The 17,514-nt window shown below is 35.0% G+C and overlaps 1 protein-coding gene across 2 annotated transcripts; it reads right to left on the reverse strand.

Annotated features, from left to right (window-relative positions):
- Positions 1 to 10,141: 10,141 nt before the first annotated feature.
- Positions 10,142 to 15,367, reverse strand: LOC145134431 (disease resistance protein Roq1-like). Of its 2 annotated transcripts, none has more exons than XM_079069281.1 (5): positions 14,781 to 15,367; positions 13,143 to 14,253; positions 12,827 to 13,048; positions 11,688 to 12,362; positions 10,142 to 10,909 (listed from the first exon to the last, which is right to left on the reverse strand). In XM_079069281.1, exons 1-5 carry the CDS (start codon positions 15,278 to 15,280, stop codon positions 10,373 to 10,375), a joined length of 3,045 nt encoding a protein of 1,014 aa, XP_078925407.1. In that variant the 5' UTR covers positions 15,281 to 15,367; the 3' UTR covers positions 10,142 to 10,372. The 2 variants fall into 2 exon arrangements, with proteins under 2 accessions (XP_078925407.1, XP_078925408.1); XM_079069282.1 differs by having other exon boundaries at positions 10,771 to 10,909; positions 11,717 to 12,362.
- Between the last annotated feature and the right edge of the window lie 2,147 nt (positions 15,368 to 17,514).

Genomic DNA, 17,514 nt, shown 5'->3' on the forward strand with positions numbered 1-17,514 from the left:
AAAACATAAGGCTGGAGGGAGTGGTGCCACCGAAACCGCACTCCCTCCTATGCCACGTAGACGCCAACTCAGATTTTTTCTTATTTCATCAACTAGAAACCGCAATGGGGGAGTGGGAAAAAGGTTAGGAAAGAGAAAAGAAAAAAGAAAAGAAAGAAGATGATTGGTTGAGAGAAGAGAGAGAGCAAGTAAAAGAGGAGAAAGAGAAAAGGGAGTGCGGCCAGGGACTACCGCAGTGCGGCCTCCACCGCACCCAAACCGCAGTGGAGGGGCGGTGTTCATGCTGAGGTGGAAGGAGATTGCGGTAGAGACCGCAGCCACTCCCCCAAGCCTAAGGGGACAAAATTTAGTAATCAATCTATATTTATTCCATAAGTTCAGACATTGGAATCTTTTTATATTTTCTTTTTATTGGTTGATTAACTTTTTGAGAAAAACACAAATATATGATACTTATTTATAAAATATTTTCCATTATTTTGTCAAAAAAAAAAAAAATGAATATATATAAATTATAATTTTCCATCTTTTTGTAATTATAGGGTCCACACAACTGTCTTTGATTTATTAATTTAATCCTTAAAATGAGTAACCACAGTAATTGTATTTTTGCTCCATAGATATCTAAAAAATATCACAAAAACGTGAAAAAGACAAACGTAACAAAAAATGAATTTCCACATCATATCACTGTATTGTTCTGTTCACTATTTGGATAAAACCGAATTGTCCAATTGGACTATTTGGTTCGGATATTCGGATTTTTGGATTGGTTTTCAACAAAACCGAATTATTATTTTGGATTTCGGATTGGTTTTGGTTTATAAAATAAGAACGTCCAAAAAAACCGAATAAACATTTCTTATTTATTTATTTATAATATATATCTATAGTTATTTATTAATTTTGTAATTTATTCTTTCAAATAGGTTCAAAATGTTTCACCCGATAAAAAAACATTAATATGCATTTTCTCTCAAAAGTTTTCTATCTATAAAATATTTAACTATAATATACCTTCTTAGTAGTTGTTAATAAATTTCAAATCACAACTAAATAATTTGTTTTCACTTCTTGTGTAAAATTAGGTAATATTATAATTATATGTCGTTTAAAATGTTTAGATTTTTGAAAACCGAATTATAAAAACCGATCCAACGGAATTGTAATTGGATCGGATAGGATCGGATTTGAATTTAGTTTGGACTATTCAGATCCATGTTTTGAAAACCGAAATCAATTTGGATTTACTTGATTTGATCGGATCAAACTGATCCATCCAAACGAACACCCCTAATTACAAATATGTTACTGTAAATTACAAATTTTGTCCTTGCGCTTGAGTGAAAGCTATGAATTTGGTCCTCAAAAGATTCTTGTATGCATACAGCACATCCTTATGTTAAATAGTGCCGTTAAATATTTTTATAAAACTATTTTCAACCCCTGCAACTTTGCAAAGTAAAACTATTGTTTTTCTATAATTAATATTGCTAACTTGCAATACTTAGAATAATAATCATGCTCCCACTAACATGATGATTATTTTCTTACCAGCATAACACTTATACTCCCACTAGCTTTGACATGTATTCAGAAAACAGCTGAACTTACAGAAAACAATGTTCATTGAATTTCTTAAGTTCATATTTCTAATACTTGATGCTTTGATAAGCCTTTATCTAAGCTTCTTAAATTTATACACCTTTCCTTAAATAGCTCACATGTGTGTCTAAACAATTCAGAACTTATAGCGATAAGTCTTAATTGTTCAAACTAATTGCCATTTCTTGCAATTCGAACTATGAAGAGGGATGCCGTAATCATAATCGAATTCGAGAATGCAATCTTCACAACAGCCATTTCCTTAAAATCTCTCTTAGTGAAAGCGTTTCCTCACAATCATTTTCATGAAAGGAGAGAAACCTTATGACACTTAGATTTTATGGTGTATGTGTTCCTATCCTTGTGAATTTGACATAATCATAATCATAATATTCATGAAAAATTCAACTCATATGGATTGAACTTGTTCAATCTCAATTTCTTGACTCATGGTAGCACGAATGCTCATCATTGCTTCCAGGTTGTTAAGCAGCTCACCTACACACATCAATGTCCTTTCCATTGATCAAGGTGCTTTGCTTTTATGCAGTCAAATGAGAACTCACAGAACTCACATACATAGTTAACTTAACTGGAATGACACATAAACAAATTTATGTCAACACGATAGGTTATAAACCTCAAGTCGTGTGCTAGTGATGATTAACTAGGTTTATTCTTGATTTGTTCCTGATACTATTCAAGACCATTAAGATTCCCACTGACCTCTTGACATATAAGATTCTCTTGTCAAGAAACATTCCTTAACAAAACAAATATTCAAGAGTTAGTGCGAAATCCTATCAAGGTTAACACTTCACTTAATTGGTTCTGGTTGGTCTTTGTCTTCTTCAAGACATCACAACTTACCAATTTCAAATGTGCAGGAATAAGAAAACTTTTTCAAACTCCACATTTGATAAGTGTTATAAACCTACTAAAAACTTGTCACTCAATGTCACAATCTTGGAGTATGACTCTAAGATTTGATTTTGGAACGAAGTATGAATCATCTCTTTGATTTAACTATTTCAACAATTCATGATTCCTCTTCTTAGCCACATAAATGAACTAAGATGTCCTTAGAGGATCAATACGGTTTCACAATCATTAAGATGCTCATAAAACATGATACAAAGATACTCTCCCATCTTTTCAGATTGGAGAAATCTTTATCTTTCTGCCTAATTGATTCTTCTTATTCTTTCTGCCATTCGTTGAAACTTTTTCAATAACTCAAAATTATACTTAATCTTATAAGTATAACCACATTTACTAAACTTTTAGTAAATCATGACGAATAGTCTTATTGTTCTTTGTGGTGGACTTGACCAGCGCACAACCAAGTGTACCCGATCCCTAGTCCTTCACTTGACTCACAGTCTTATGTGAACAAGGAATTAGTCTTGATTTCCCAAATATGAAAGTTTTTCATTCATCATACAATGCAGGTTGCATGATTCCAAGTTTCTGTCCAACAGAAACTTGGGCGATGAGAAACTCTCCCTATTTGGTAAACTTTTGACACTGCCACAAATAGCAAAATCAAGAATCACATCCATTTCAACATTGCTAAAAATAGAAATACACAAACATCAATTTTCACACATGCCATTGCAAGGATAAATAAATAAGATAAAACTCAAAATTTATTTTATTGCGGAAAAATTTGTCCTTACAATGCAATTCAACTGAAAACTATGCTATTATATATTACTTAGCAATCTATCCTAACTCTAGAGTAGCAGCTCAAAAATCCGATCTTCGAATCGATGCGATCGAAATCCATTTCTTTAAGATCAGATTCAACACGCTTCTTCCTTAAGCTTCCCCTCTTTTCTTCGATCTTACAAAACATCAAAATGTAATCTTATCACATCATGTATCGAGAATCAAAAAAATAGGAACTTATAGAGTTAGTTAGTGGATTTTACCTGAAGTAGAGCCATACGTATTGACTCTCCCATCTCTTAGATATCTCAGGTAGACAGGGCAGCTTCGTCTCCAATGCCCCTTCTTTTGGCAGTAAAAGCAGATAGACTTCTTTGGTATAGCACATGGGACAATCTCAGCCTTTTCTGGACTTCCAATATTTCCAGTTTCCATTGAAGTTTGGGAGTTTGATTTACCAATCAAGTTTGCTTGACCAGTGCGCCAAATCATTGCTGATTCAGCAGCAACAAGCAAATAGGTCAAATCAACGAGGGTCACGTCGTGATCCATCATATAGTACTCTTTTACAAACTCACTATATGATTCAGGAAGTAGCTGAAGAACCCAGTCAACAGCCAACTAACCTGAAAACTCGACACCCAACATATTTAACCTATCAATGTGTGACTTCATCTCTAAGATGTGTGCACACACAGGTTTCCCATCTTCATGTTTACTTGCCAAAAGGGCTTCAGTGAGCTTGAACTTTTCAAGCATTCGTTCACGTGGGTTAGGGAGAACAATAGGAGGAGGTGGAGGAAGTGAAGCGTGATATCTTGTTCCTCGATCAAATCGTCGAACATCATCTTCAAAGGATTCAGGAATACCATAGTTGTTTGACATCTACAAAACGGGAGAAAATTCAATTCAGTTGATAAAAGTCCTTGATATAGCACCCAAATTAAATATCAAGGCTAGGATCCAACACAATACTCTACAACCTAGAAGAGGGATGCCCTAATCTAGTTGCAGAATATTTGAAGGTAGGTAAATGACGATTTACCAATTTCCACCATAAAAAACGAAAAAGATTTTAAGTTTTAAATGAATTGAAACTCCTAGATATTTTGAGATTCATTGAACTTTTCAATGGCATGTTTAATCTCGATTATGCCCTTCATTTGTGACTGAGATACCGAGGATCACAAATAAGGTGTGAATAACCATGCGGATGTACTTGGTGCCCTCATGTTACCATAACCTAATCAATTTGTCGGTTAGCCACACACGCTCCATTGATCTATGACAAACATCGAGTCGCCCTTCGCTACCAATGCCAATCCCAACTTTGTGTGTCGGTTAACCACACACGCTCCACTAATTGTCTCAGCAAGGGTACACAGTGTAATTCCATGGATTAGCATACAATTTCACATTTTGCCTAAAGTAACTAAGATTTGGGAATTCAAAACATTTAGTTACTTTGTATTCATTATACTTATAATGGAAGGTTGCGTCCTATCCTACCCGTTCGGCTAACGACTCTCCACTGGTCAAGGGTGCGGTGGGTAAGAGTGGATACCCAATGGCGGTCATTTTACAGGCCGCTTCCTTAAACACCCCTTATAGACCAGCTTCGTGAATGAGGTCTACTAACGGTAAGACTGACTCTTTACTCATACATATATAATATTACACTTTTAACGTTATATATAGTATAAGGGTGTATTTTAAACTTTTAAAATACTAGGTGGTTTAATTTAATAAATTATACTTTTAATTAATTAAATATAAACCATTACTTTATAGATTTATTAATTCTCTTTAATTATACACTTAATTAAAATTAATAAAACCATAAGGGGCAATTTGAACTTTTCAAAATACTAGGGTTTCAGAATTTAAATATTTCAAAATTAAACTTTTAATCAAAAATTTAAATTCCAAAACTTGAGGGCAAGTTTTGAAACTTTTCAAAACCTTCTAGATCAAATTACAAATAATTAAATTAATCAAATAATTGGTAATTATCTAAATTTGACCTAATTCAATTTTATGGCAAGATAATCCAATCAAATAATTCAAATAAATCAAGTTTATCATATAAGGAAATGATTATCTAATTAATTGACAATTATCTTTTATTTTGAGAAGGATAATCACTTAAAATAACAAAAAAATCGGATTTTTTTATTAGTCAAAAACAATTTTGGTAATTATCCCACAGCAAAATAAGCAAAATCCCGAAAATGCCTCTTTTTGACCCTGAACTCGCCGAGTTGCCCTCTGAACTCGCCGAGTTCAGCAGCCAACTCGACGAGTTGGTCAGGCAGATCCAAATTTTTTTTTCTATTTCATTTTTGAATAATTATGTATAGCATCAAATACATTATACAAACAGCCTAGGCTCTGATACCACTGATGGGTTTTGAGCACTACATCAATCCTATGGTGTACATGCAAACCCTAAAGCTTTAGATCTAGTTTGTCTAATGAACGTGCAATAATCATCCAAAGCCATAAACCCTAGATCTAGCATACTATGAATGAAATTAGGGTTTAGATCTAACCCTTGATTGTTATGTAGCAATAACAATCTATTCCTTCTTGTAATTGGCTTCAGAAAGCTTAGTGCCTCAAATGTTGCACCTCTAATGGAGTCACAAACACCACTACCAATAAGGATGAAGAAGAAGGAAGAGGGGAACTCCAAAAATGTCTAGGAAACCCTAAGGATCACTTAGCCACGTTTGTGGGGCTTAGGGGTTCCTTATATAGGTAGGCTATTAGGGTTATCAAACAAGGAAACCCTAATTTGACGGCTTAGGCTCTAAGCAACCCATTGACTCCTTCTTTAGAGGCCTTGGACGAATTCTAATGGGCTTCCCCATAGATTTCGTCCACTCTAACTCTATGGAGTCCATTAGTCCAATTATGCAACTGTCAATGATTTGCATAACAGTCCCCTAAGTTTAATTAATCTCTTTTAGCCACAAAATTAATTCTTAATTAATTCTTGACCAATATTAATTAAACAATATGATTTTTCCTTTAATATATTATTCTTATAATATATTAATAAATCATAATTAATCCTCTCTCTCCTTAATTCATCCTACAAGTTGCTATGGTGAAGGCAACCCAAAAGGACCATGCTCATAATCGGGTCAAGTACATACCAAAATAGTTATGGACTTAGACACTAATCCAACATAAACTCTAACATAAAGATATTTAAACAAGGAGATACCAAGGTATGAGCTTTATACCTTAAAGGACTTGCAAATTGAGGGATAATTATGGATCTCAAAGCTTCACTCAAAGAAACACACCTTCCACCTTCTTCAATTCCTTCAAAATGAGCAAAATAAGCACCAAATTCTCCTAAAGAGCTCAAATACACATCCAAGGAGGCTAAGGGTATATTTATAGGGTTTTGGAGGTTTAGAGGCTGGTAAACAGGCCAGCCCTAGGGAATTAAGGTGTTTATTTTGGGTGCATCACCCTAAATTAGGGTTTCATTAAGCCGCACGTACACCCCGCATACATAGGCGTACGCCCCACATACTTGCTCGGAGTCTTGATGAAGCCTTGCATTAATACGTTAAGCGTACCATGTGGTACGCCCCACGTACGAGCTTCACAGCTAGTACGCCAAGCGTACCCAATGGTACGCCCCGCGTACTAACACCAAGGGCCAACATGCAATACAATTAAACAAAAACGACCAAAAGGAAACATACCCAATTCAAGTGTTACATTGTTAGTCTTATTGGCTTGTTTGGGTGTAGGGACATTTCAGGGAGCCGGAAGGCTTAGTGACCAGCTGGTTGGGTTCATGTGGTCAGCAAAAAGGTTGTTAGGAGTATTAATTGTGCATCATAATTCTCTTGCTAAATGTTTGCATTATGAAGCCTATTTGCTTGCGATCTGTTTATTAGGAGTTTGGTTACCAGTGTTGGGTATTGGTTCTGAAATCTCAAGTCATGAAGTTCGATGTAAATGTCTCTAGTGATTTTTCAGGTGGATGTACACGTGAGCTGAAGGAGGATTTGGATGCAACGTGAGATTCTTGGATTGACCATCATTATGCTCGTGGGAGCAGCGAGTTGGTGATGACTTGTCAGGAAGTCATGTGTGTATTTAAGGTTTTTTTTATAGAAGTTCCAGATTCGGGATTGGGTGTAATTCATGATCGGGATGTTTTCAGTATTCTTTATGCATGGTTTGGTGGTGTTCCTAGTCAGGGAACTTGGGGTAGGTGTGACGAATGGATGATTATCAGTCTTAGGGCATGATAACTGAAGTTTAAACTGACGGGTTCCCAGTTCCGAGGAGTATATTAATGGAGTTGGTTTGTGGTTGTATTTTCGAGAGTTCCCGGTTTGAGTGATTTTCACTGGAATTTGGGTCATACAGTTAGAAAGAGAAAGATAGTTGTTGCGGTTGAGTATTTTCAAGTCATTGGGTTGTTTGTCGGTAGTTATGGGTTTCCGAGTGGCCTCTCGAGTTTTTTTCTTTATAAGATGCCTTGATTTCGAAGTGGTTAGAGGAAGCTTATGGAATATGATGTTGTTGTTTTTGGAGATCCTAACCAAGACACATTTCGAGGACGGAATCCAGTTTAGGTGGGGGAGAGTTGTAACATCTTGTTTTAAGAAGTTTCTTATTTCGGGATTGTGGACAATAAATGGAACAAGTAAAGGTCGTGGGCTTCAAGGAAATAGAGTTTAGACCCTATTGGATGTTGATAATCTTGGTTATGTGATCTAAGCCCTTGGTTTGTGTTTTAGAGTCAAAGGGTAAAATGGGAAAAGTGATGTTCCAAATTTATTTCATGAATTAAAGATTTTAGTTTTAAGTCAAAAATAACTAGATAGAAGTGTGGTACTTGTTAATAAATTTGTGGATATAAAGATCGCCGAAAATGGAGTTGAAACGAAGAAGTTATGGCTATTTGAAGTTGAGGTGGATTTGGGTGAAAATCGTCGCCACAGCACGACGAGAATTCCCACAGCTCGGCAGTTTTCGTTGCCGTGGTAAGGCTATTAGTCAGGCCCAAGCCCATGATTTTAGTGTTTTCAACGTATATAAGCATAAGATTCCGCATTTTTGGGCATTTTAGTAGCCTCCATCATATCTAGATTCCCTTAGAAGAAACCTTAGCCTCCACCTCAAGATTTGAGCTTCTCCTGTCTCATGTCTCCTCTTTTGGATGTTTTTGTATGATATTTTGATGAAGTTTGAAGATCAAGAAGGTTGTTTTGGTTGCAAGGAAAGTTGTTTCATGTTTGGATCCATCAAAGGCACTACATTTATGGACTATTGTAACTATAAAGTTCCAATCTTGCTATATAGTTCTTTAAATCTTGTTATTTGGGGTTTTTGGCACTTTTGGTCTATTTTATGAGTGATCTTGGAGTTGTGTGGACTTTAACGTCTTTTGATCTGTTTGGGTTGTTTCTTGGACCTCATGGACTAGGAATGTTATGATATTTTGCATTCCCTTTAAGCCATGCAAGTTATCTTGGCCCTTTAGGACATTTTGGAGTATTAAAGATTAGATCTTGAATGATTGTGATATTATTATGGATAAAGTTGGAAACTTTATCCATCTAGACATCTTGTTGATTCAGATCTAAAAGTTGGAGACATGGATTTATTAAATTAAGTTGAGGAAGAAGGATTTTAGGGTCCCTTTGAGACTTAAAGTCTAAATCTTGACCCTTTGGACCTCCTAATGTATAAATTTAGAAACTTTATCCATTAACACCTTGGAAAGGATCAGATATGAGCTTTGGAGCTCTTGAAATCAGAAGAAAATGGATTAAGCTCGTTTGAACTATTCAGACCAGTCCTCATGGCGTGGCCTTAGGCTACCACGACATGGCGACTTGGGAATCCGTGACTGTTTTGGCATTTTGACCTTAGCTTTGACCATTGACTTTTTTATCGGCTTGACTTTTTGTCAAACTTGGGTATAATTGAGTATTTGGCTAATGATTGGTCTCGGTTTAGCTTTAGGAAGCTTGGGTTGGTTGTTCTGTTGCTAAGGTAGATGTTGGGCTTCTGTTTAACAATTTAGTCGAGTCTCTTCACTGTACTCATGTGTCGAAGGTACCAATGTCGACGTAGTGGATTATGTGTGTAGGATGCTAGATGTCTTGGTGACTCTTGCTGATTTTACTATATCCTTTGTGTATGTGGGGTGAAATAGACCCGTTCAGTTGAAAAACACCGATTGAATTTAAATAGATTCGGGGTGAAATAGACCCATTCGGTTGAAAAAGACCGATTGATTTGAAATAAACTCGGGGGTGAAATAGACCCGTTACAGCTTCGAGCTGATATATATATATATATATATATATATATATATGTATGGTATGAGGTATTTTAGGGAACTTGCTAAGCTTTGTTCTTATGGTTTATGTTTAAAATGTTTCATGTACTTCTAGATTCAAAAGGAAGGGCCCGACTTGATCGCACTACATCCCCCGAAGATTTATTCTGCGCTGAATGTTTGTGAATTATTCTGATGTTTTGAGAATACTTTGACTCTAGTCGTCTTTTGGAACAATGAAAGAATGGTTTTGACTTATTTAAAATGAAAATTTTACTCGGTATTTTTAGGACGTTATAATATGCATATGATATGTATTGTGATATTCCATTTCAACCAAATAATTTAGATGCATACATATGCATATGACAGATATGTGTATAATAGATATACATATGATATGTATGCATGCCAGATACATACATTTCACAAGACCAAATTTGCATTCTTGATGGAAGTTCCATATGAGAAGTTAGCACATGTTTCAGATGTATCGTACAAACAAGACACATTTTACCATATTCAATCTAATCAGTTGGGATGTAATCCTTTTTAACAAAAACAACTGCCATGATCATTAAACAAACATCTAAGAATTGGAGACTAAAGTGACTCTTGATTATACTTCTTTAATTAGCATAAACTTTAGTTGGTAGTAACCAATTCAAGAAAGGAAAGAGATACAACAGATAATTAATGATGACGCAAAAAATTATGTTGAGGGAAAAACTCGTGGGTAGTCGACCAACCTCTGGGATTATGTCTACCAACTTATGGTTTCCATAAAATCTCGATAGAGGAGTTTAAGTCATGTTTAACAACAAATGTCTTTATGTTATTATCCCAAAATTCTGAGGAGTCTGTTGTGACTTTCGTTGTTTTCATTGGATCATCTTTAGGAACGAGTACAACTCTAAACCTATGCCCATCTCCATACAAATCCTCATCGCAGGAAAAGGAAATGAAATTGTATGTTGAATTCAAGCATCCGGTGTGCCTCAATGAACTAAACGAAACATATCCTACATATATTGTATCATGATAACGAGTCTCAAGTGTTTCCTTAGACTCCTGATCAAGCTCAGATTGAATAATTTCAAGGACACCCAGCTTGATGGTTATGTCAGGGATCCCATCAAATTTCTTATTGGGTTTGACAAACATCAAAATCCCAGAAAACTGATTGTACCAATCATGTGGAAGGGGCATATTATAAGTCTTCACCCAAACGACCCAAAGTACAGATGGCCCTCTCCAAATGTCAAAGCCTGAAAGGCTGATACTGATAAAGTAATCTTTAGCATTTCCCTGCCACAACACACATTCGTTATGATTCACCATTATTCTTCTTATATTTGGGTTTATATATATATATATATATATATATATATATATATATATATATATATATATATATATATATATATATATATATATATATGGGGATAGGGAATATACATTACAGCCCCACCTAAGCTTAGGTACTAAACCTCTAAAATATGTCGTTTTAACATGCTAAATATGTCCGGTTTGGTTTCACTTGGTAAATATATCATTTTCCATAACATTTCTTTCTTTCATTATCGTTTTATCATCTCTGTTTTCTTTCTTCAATTATCGTTTATTACTTCACCCAAGTGAATATTACTAAACCCTAAACCTAAACCCTAAACCCTAAATTTAAACCCTAAACCCTAAACCTAAACCCTAAACCCTAAATCTAAACCCTAAACCCTAAACCTTATACCCTAAACCCTAAACCCTAAATCTAAACTCTAAACCCTAAATCTAAACCCTAAACCCTAAACCTAAACCCTAAACCCTAAACCCTATTGTGTCGATCTTGAATTTACATCTTGAAGTATTAATCGTGAATCCATTAACCGTAATCTTTATATAGTAAAACAATGTATTTTCAAGAGGTTTAGTACCTAAGCTTAGGTGGGGCTGTAATGTATATTCCCTATATATATATATATATATATATATATATATATATATATATATATATATATATATATATATATATATATATATATATATATATATATATATATATATATAAAATGAGAATCAAAAACCAAACCTGGAGCATGGAATCTAGTAATATCTCACCAATAATTGGACCTATATTGTAATCCTCTAAATGTGAGACTTTCCACAGCCATTTACATTTTGAAATATCTCCAAAGCTTTGAAATGAACTACACTTATTCGCAATAACAACAGCTATGCTTGATGGCAGCTCCGACAATTCTACAAGTTTTTTGCAATGTGACACGTTCAGCAATTTGAGCCGAGGAAGTCGCCAGAGATTAAAATTCAACCATAGAAATCTATTTCCTTCAAGATTGAGTTCTTGCAGGTTGGGTAACTCCCAAATAGCTGCAGATTTGATGTCTCCATCTGCCAAATTGCACCAGCTGAGATCCAGCTTTCTTAAGCATCCACCAAAAAACCATGCTCCTATGTGGTTCACGTTGTGAGGTAGAAAATTATTAAATGAACTGCAACTTGAGACTAATACAAGAGTCTCGAGTTTCTTCGACCGGGTAATGGGTGGAACCATATTAAGATTTTCACAATCTTGTATCTGCACACAAACTAGATTTTCCAAACGTCCAAATGATGGATGAATCTCTTCTAAAAGCGGAGATCCATCAACTATGAATCTTTCAAGGTTAGGAAGCCCGTCAAAATCTGGTGTCCTGATTAGGTTCGTCAAGTAAAAAAGTCTGATCATTCTCAAGTTTGGTAGAAACTGTATACAACAAGAGCACATAAGATAAAAGTTTGCCAACTCGGTATAGAAATGCATTCATTTCCAAAAAAAATATGATGAGCCATGTTATATTTTATAATGTTTGTAAACAAGTTGCTTTAAAAAGATTATCTATATTGTCATACAAAATTGACGGTAAGAAACCATCATTGTAAAAGAAAATATAACTTCATGAAAGTAATCAAGTTTTTATGATAACAAAATTTTCAGTCAAAATCAATATCTTACAAAATGTGAATTATAAAAGAAGTCATGCTTAAACTTTTAATATATAATATATTCGTTCTAATAAGGCCTTTCATTTTATGATTACTGAGATACATTAAAATCTAGCTTTTTATGTACGTACACGTGTGCGAGAGAGAGAGAGAGAGAGAGAGAGTTAAACTATTAATTTAGCCACATACTTTGCTTAATTTCATCCATTAAACAATAAGAATTACCTTGTAACCCTCCCAAAGTTGTATTACATTGAGAAACCTCAATGTTAGACAACAAAGCTCCCTTGGTGGAAATTTTTCTGGCACTATAACCGATTCAGCTTCTGCCAGATTAAGGTTCAAATCAATCCACCGAAGTTTCTTCATGTTTGCAGTGACCTGAAGAACACGTGATTCGTCACTCCTGATACGCTGAACATATATAGCTTCAATCTTGTCAAGGTTCTGGGATAGAGGAACAAAATGGTGTCAGGGTTGAGTTAGATGTGTTTCTTTATACATATTTAATTGTACCATAAAAAACTTGCTTAACCATTACCGTGGTTGCATCCATAGCACATATTTTTAGAACATCTTCCCCCTTCCAGATTCTGCTATGTTTATCAGGATTGTTGGGGTGTTCCCTTCTAATAATGTAGTGTGCCATTTCTTGTACCAAATCATGCATATCAAACTTTCCATATTCTGTAATAGTTATGAGAGCCTTTTGTACCAACACCTTTATGCCTATAACAGGGTGAAAACCACAAGCATTAAGTATCATCATTATCTCTTCGTTATCTTTATACCTCCCTCTGAAGAAACATGCAATATCAAGGAACAACTGTTTCTCCACAGTGTTGAGTCCATCAAAGCTGATTTTTAGCTTTTCCAAGATATCAGCATCTGGAATATCTTTCAGTCTAGCCAATGCACTTCTCCACTCATCCATCTCTTTGTCACATAGAAAACGACCGAGAACACTAAGTGCTAATGGGAGCCCTCCAGCATAAGAAACCACGTCTTTTGAAAGAAGCTGGTAATCTTCTAAAGGTTTGTGGCCACAAGGTGCATGCTTGCAAAAGAGCTTCATAGCCTCATCATTGTTTAACAAGGTAATATTGTGTATCACATCTACTTTATGTCCAGTTAAAACATGCTCATCTCTAGTTGTGATTATTATGCGGCTTCCTTCACCAAACCAATCACGGGATCCAACTAATTGTTCCAGGTGCTCAAGGTTCTCGACATCATCAAGAACAATCAAGACCTTTCTACGGTGTAACCTATCCTTTATCATGCGCCTTCCTTCTTCAACTCTCCCCACCTCCACTTGTTTTTGTTTCAAAACACCACAAATAATTTTCGCTTGCAATCTTTCCAAACCGTCTTTATTACTTGATTCTTCCCGAATATTTTTTAGAAAGCAGCAACCATCGAACTTGCTAGAGATTTCATCATAAATAGAAGATGCAAGAGTAGTCTTACCACCGCCCCCAACCCCCCATATTCCAATCATCCTTTTACCGCCAAGCCCAATTTGTAACTTTGGTATCAAATGTTGCATGCGAGCCTCTACTCCAACCAGGTTGTCATCCACACTTGAAGTTATTGGATGCAACCTATGTGAAATTGTGTCAACAATTTTTTTGATGCACTTCGACTCATGCCTGCAAATTCAATATATAAGGATCATTAACAAATGTTTACATTGACAATTAGGCTTATATCATAAACTAACACCCAAGACAATGTCCACTTTGTGAGTTCTTAGCAAACATTAACCTTCATTAGTTCTGTAGTGGTGATTATTATTCGGCTCCTATGAAGTGGTCTAGTTAAAGTCATTATTCATAAATTAAGGTCATCAACATCATCAAGAATAATAGAAGTATTTGTATGAAAACCTACTTAGTATCATCACTATGTATCACCTGTAGTGTTTTTAAAGTAAGCTAATAGAACTTCAGATCATGTTGATCGATTCCCATCTAAATTGAAGATATTGTTATTGTAAATTATTGCATAGCACTAGTATAATTACTTGCACCGTTGCTCATGACTAGTTGTTCTCTAAATACATATATAATGTATTTTATCATTGAGAATTTGGCTTTATCCTATAAAAATCTTATAAGGTATAAGCATACATGTCTATCTTAAGCTTGAGAAGTGCACAAACAAAGAAGAAAAATACCCGTTGGCAATGTGCTCAGTTTCCCATCCAGAAATATTAGCTGCATCCACAAGTGCTTTTCTCCAATATTCAACCTTGTTGTTGTTCTCCAGCTCATGTTTCACAAATGCTTCTCCGTATTTGCGTTTTTGTTTTCGAACTTCGGAAGGATCAACGTCATAAAATATGGGTATCACAATTTGGCCTCTTGTATCCTTGCATTTCATGATATGTACAAGTTCATCTAAGCACCATGAAGAATCAGCATAGTTTTTAGAGAATATGATGACAGAAATTTGTGATTCTTCAATAGCCTTCTCAAGGGATGGGCCGATTGATTCACCCCGAGGAAGTGTTTCATCGTCCTTGTAAGTATAGATCCCTTGGTGTTCAAGAGCTGTGTAGAGATGATCCACAAAATTCTTACGAGTATCTTCTCCTCTAAAACTAAGAAAAACATGGTATTGCCACAACTGAGAAGATAATGACGGCACAGATAGAGAAGACGATGTAGATGCCATCGATGCGTTGATTTTGTTGAGATAGAAGGTATGTGCTTTGAGCACCTCAATGATAGAAACTGTATATAGAGAGATGTGAGCTTCCAATAAATTTCCAATTCAAAAAGCTCAAGAAATTTCTTTACACTTTCAATAAAGCAATCCTAAAGCGACTTTAATAAAGCTATCCTAAAGTGACTTGTTTTTCCATTGATATCATCGTTAAAACCAATAAGATTTTTGAAGAAAATACAGATGAAATTTCTAGATGGGACAATTTTCATTTGAAACAATAAAGTGACATTATTTTGTCATAGAATGAAAGAACCATGAACACTTTTGGCCCGTCCACATTTGGTTGTAAGTAAAACGAATATATGCCCTTTCTCTGGTTTTTTTTTTTACAATTTTTAATTATTTATGTAATATTTATATTATTATTATATTTATATTTAATTGCGCCCAACTTCCTTCCTCATGAAACATCCATCACTCCGAGGCATTCTCTGGCCACCACCAACGGAGAAATCAAACCTATCTTCATCCCGATTCCCGAATCAAAACAAAAGAGATCCAGATGAATAAATTCTTCTTTTGATGAATTTGTCATCCACTACAAGAAATCTTGGCATTACCGGCGACGCCTTTAGCGGCGACAAGGGGCAATAGCGGCGACATGTAATTGACGCGTTACATGTCGCCGCTATTGCCCCTTGCCGACATGTAATTAGCGGCGACAGGTTAATAGCGGCGACGTGCAGTATTAGCGGCGACAAGAAGCGTATTAGCGACGAAGCATTACCGGCAACGCATTTGCAGCGACATGTCGCCGCTAAAGGTATTAGCGGCGACTTCCCTAACCTTTAGCGGCGACGCTGTTGCCCAATCTTCTTGTAGTGATCTGTTACATTAGCTGCAGAACTTAAACATTAGAATAATCATGAAACTTACAAGTGCCATTTATTTAAATTGTCTCCACTTGGACCATATCTTCCTCATAGTCGCTTAAATCAAAATTGATGTCTGCATCATTTCACCAGAACTTGAATGCAACCTGATCATTTGTTGTTAAATTTAAGATTGAAATGAAGTCAAAACAAAAACAAATTTGATTGTAAGTATCGTATATAGGGCTGTTCACTATTTGAATAAAACAGAATTGTCCAATTAAACAATTTGGATCGGACTATTTGGTTCGGATATTCGGATTTTTGGATTGGTTTTCAACAAAACCAAATTATTATTTTGGATTTCGGACTGGTTTTGGTTTATAAAATAAGAACCGAATAACCCAAAAAAACCGAATAACAATATATTATTAGATTTATATATCTAAAATTATTTATTAGTTTTGTAATTTATTTTTTCAAATAGATTCAAAAAGTGTTACCTAATAAAAATCATTAACATGCATTTTCTCTCAATAGTCTTTTTTATCTACAATATATTAAACTATAATATTACTTATTAGTAGTTGTTTATAAATTTTAAATCACAACTAAATAATTTGTTTTTGTTTCTTCTATAAAAATGGGTAATAATATAATTATATGTCGTTTTAAAATGTTCCAGTTTTTGAAAACCGAATTATAAAAACCAATCCGGCCGAATTCTAACTGGTTCGGATTGGATTGGATTTGAATTTAGTTTGGACTATTTGGATCCATGTTTTGAAAACCAAAATAAATTTGGATACACTTGATTGGATCGAATCGAACTTATCCATCCAAATGAACATCCCTAATCAAATACACATGTAATCAGACAAACATAAGCTTATACATCAAAAGAAAAACAAATTTCTGTGTTTCAGAACACAGAAACCTATAATATAGCTGTGTTCCACAATCCCTTAACAGATCAGATGCTAATATTTAAGAATCTAATATCATCAAACAAGACAATAAGAAGATTTCGACTCATTGTCATACGCCAATATACAAGTTATAGAAACTATTAGACCATTCTCGAACTTGAGTAAGAAATCAAATTCAAAGGGTGTTTGCAGAATTGCACATGGAGTTTAGGAGTCAAGAGTTATGTGAAAACACTTTCGTGCTCAGTTGATTGAAGTGGGCCCTGCAAATTCAAAAGGCAAAAATTGTGGGGTTTCGAAAACTAGATTTAAGTAAAGAGAATATCATAACATATCTGTGTAGATTCGAACTTCACTATTAGAATTGGATTAAGAGAAAAAGATAGGTATAGATTTGATAGAAAGGAGAACTAATCAAACCGTACAGATCCGGAGTGTG

This window comes from Lactuca virosa, chromosome 8 (assembly GCF_052849685.1).
Source record: "Lactuca virosa cultivar CGN04683 chromosome 8, Lactuca_virosa_CGN04683_v6, whole genome shotgun sequence".
In the NCBI taxonomy this organism is placed as follows: domain Eukaryota; kingdom Viridiplantae; phylum Streptophyta; class Magnoliopsida; order Asterales; family Asteraceae; genus Lactuca; species Lactuca virosa.

Bases quoted from the DNA above. Each gene is read 5' to 3' on its own strand.
- LOC145134431 (XM_079069281.1), bottom strand. From the start codon at position 15,280: ATGGCATCTACATCGTCTTCTCTATCTGTGCCGTCATTATCTTCTCAG. The intron at 14,254-14,780 runs GTATTTTTCTTC...TTGAATTTGCAG, and splicing joins ACTGAGCACATTGCCAACGG to GCATGAGTCGAAGTGCATCA. The intron at 13,049-13,142 runs GTAATGGTTAAG...CCTCTATCCCAG, and splicing joins GTGCTATGGATGCAACCACG to AACCTTGACAAGATTGAAGC.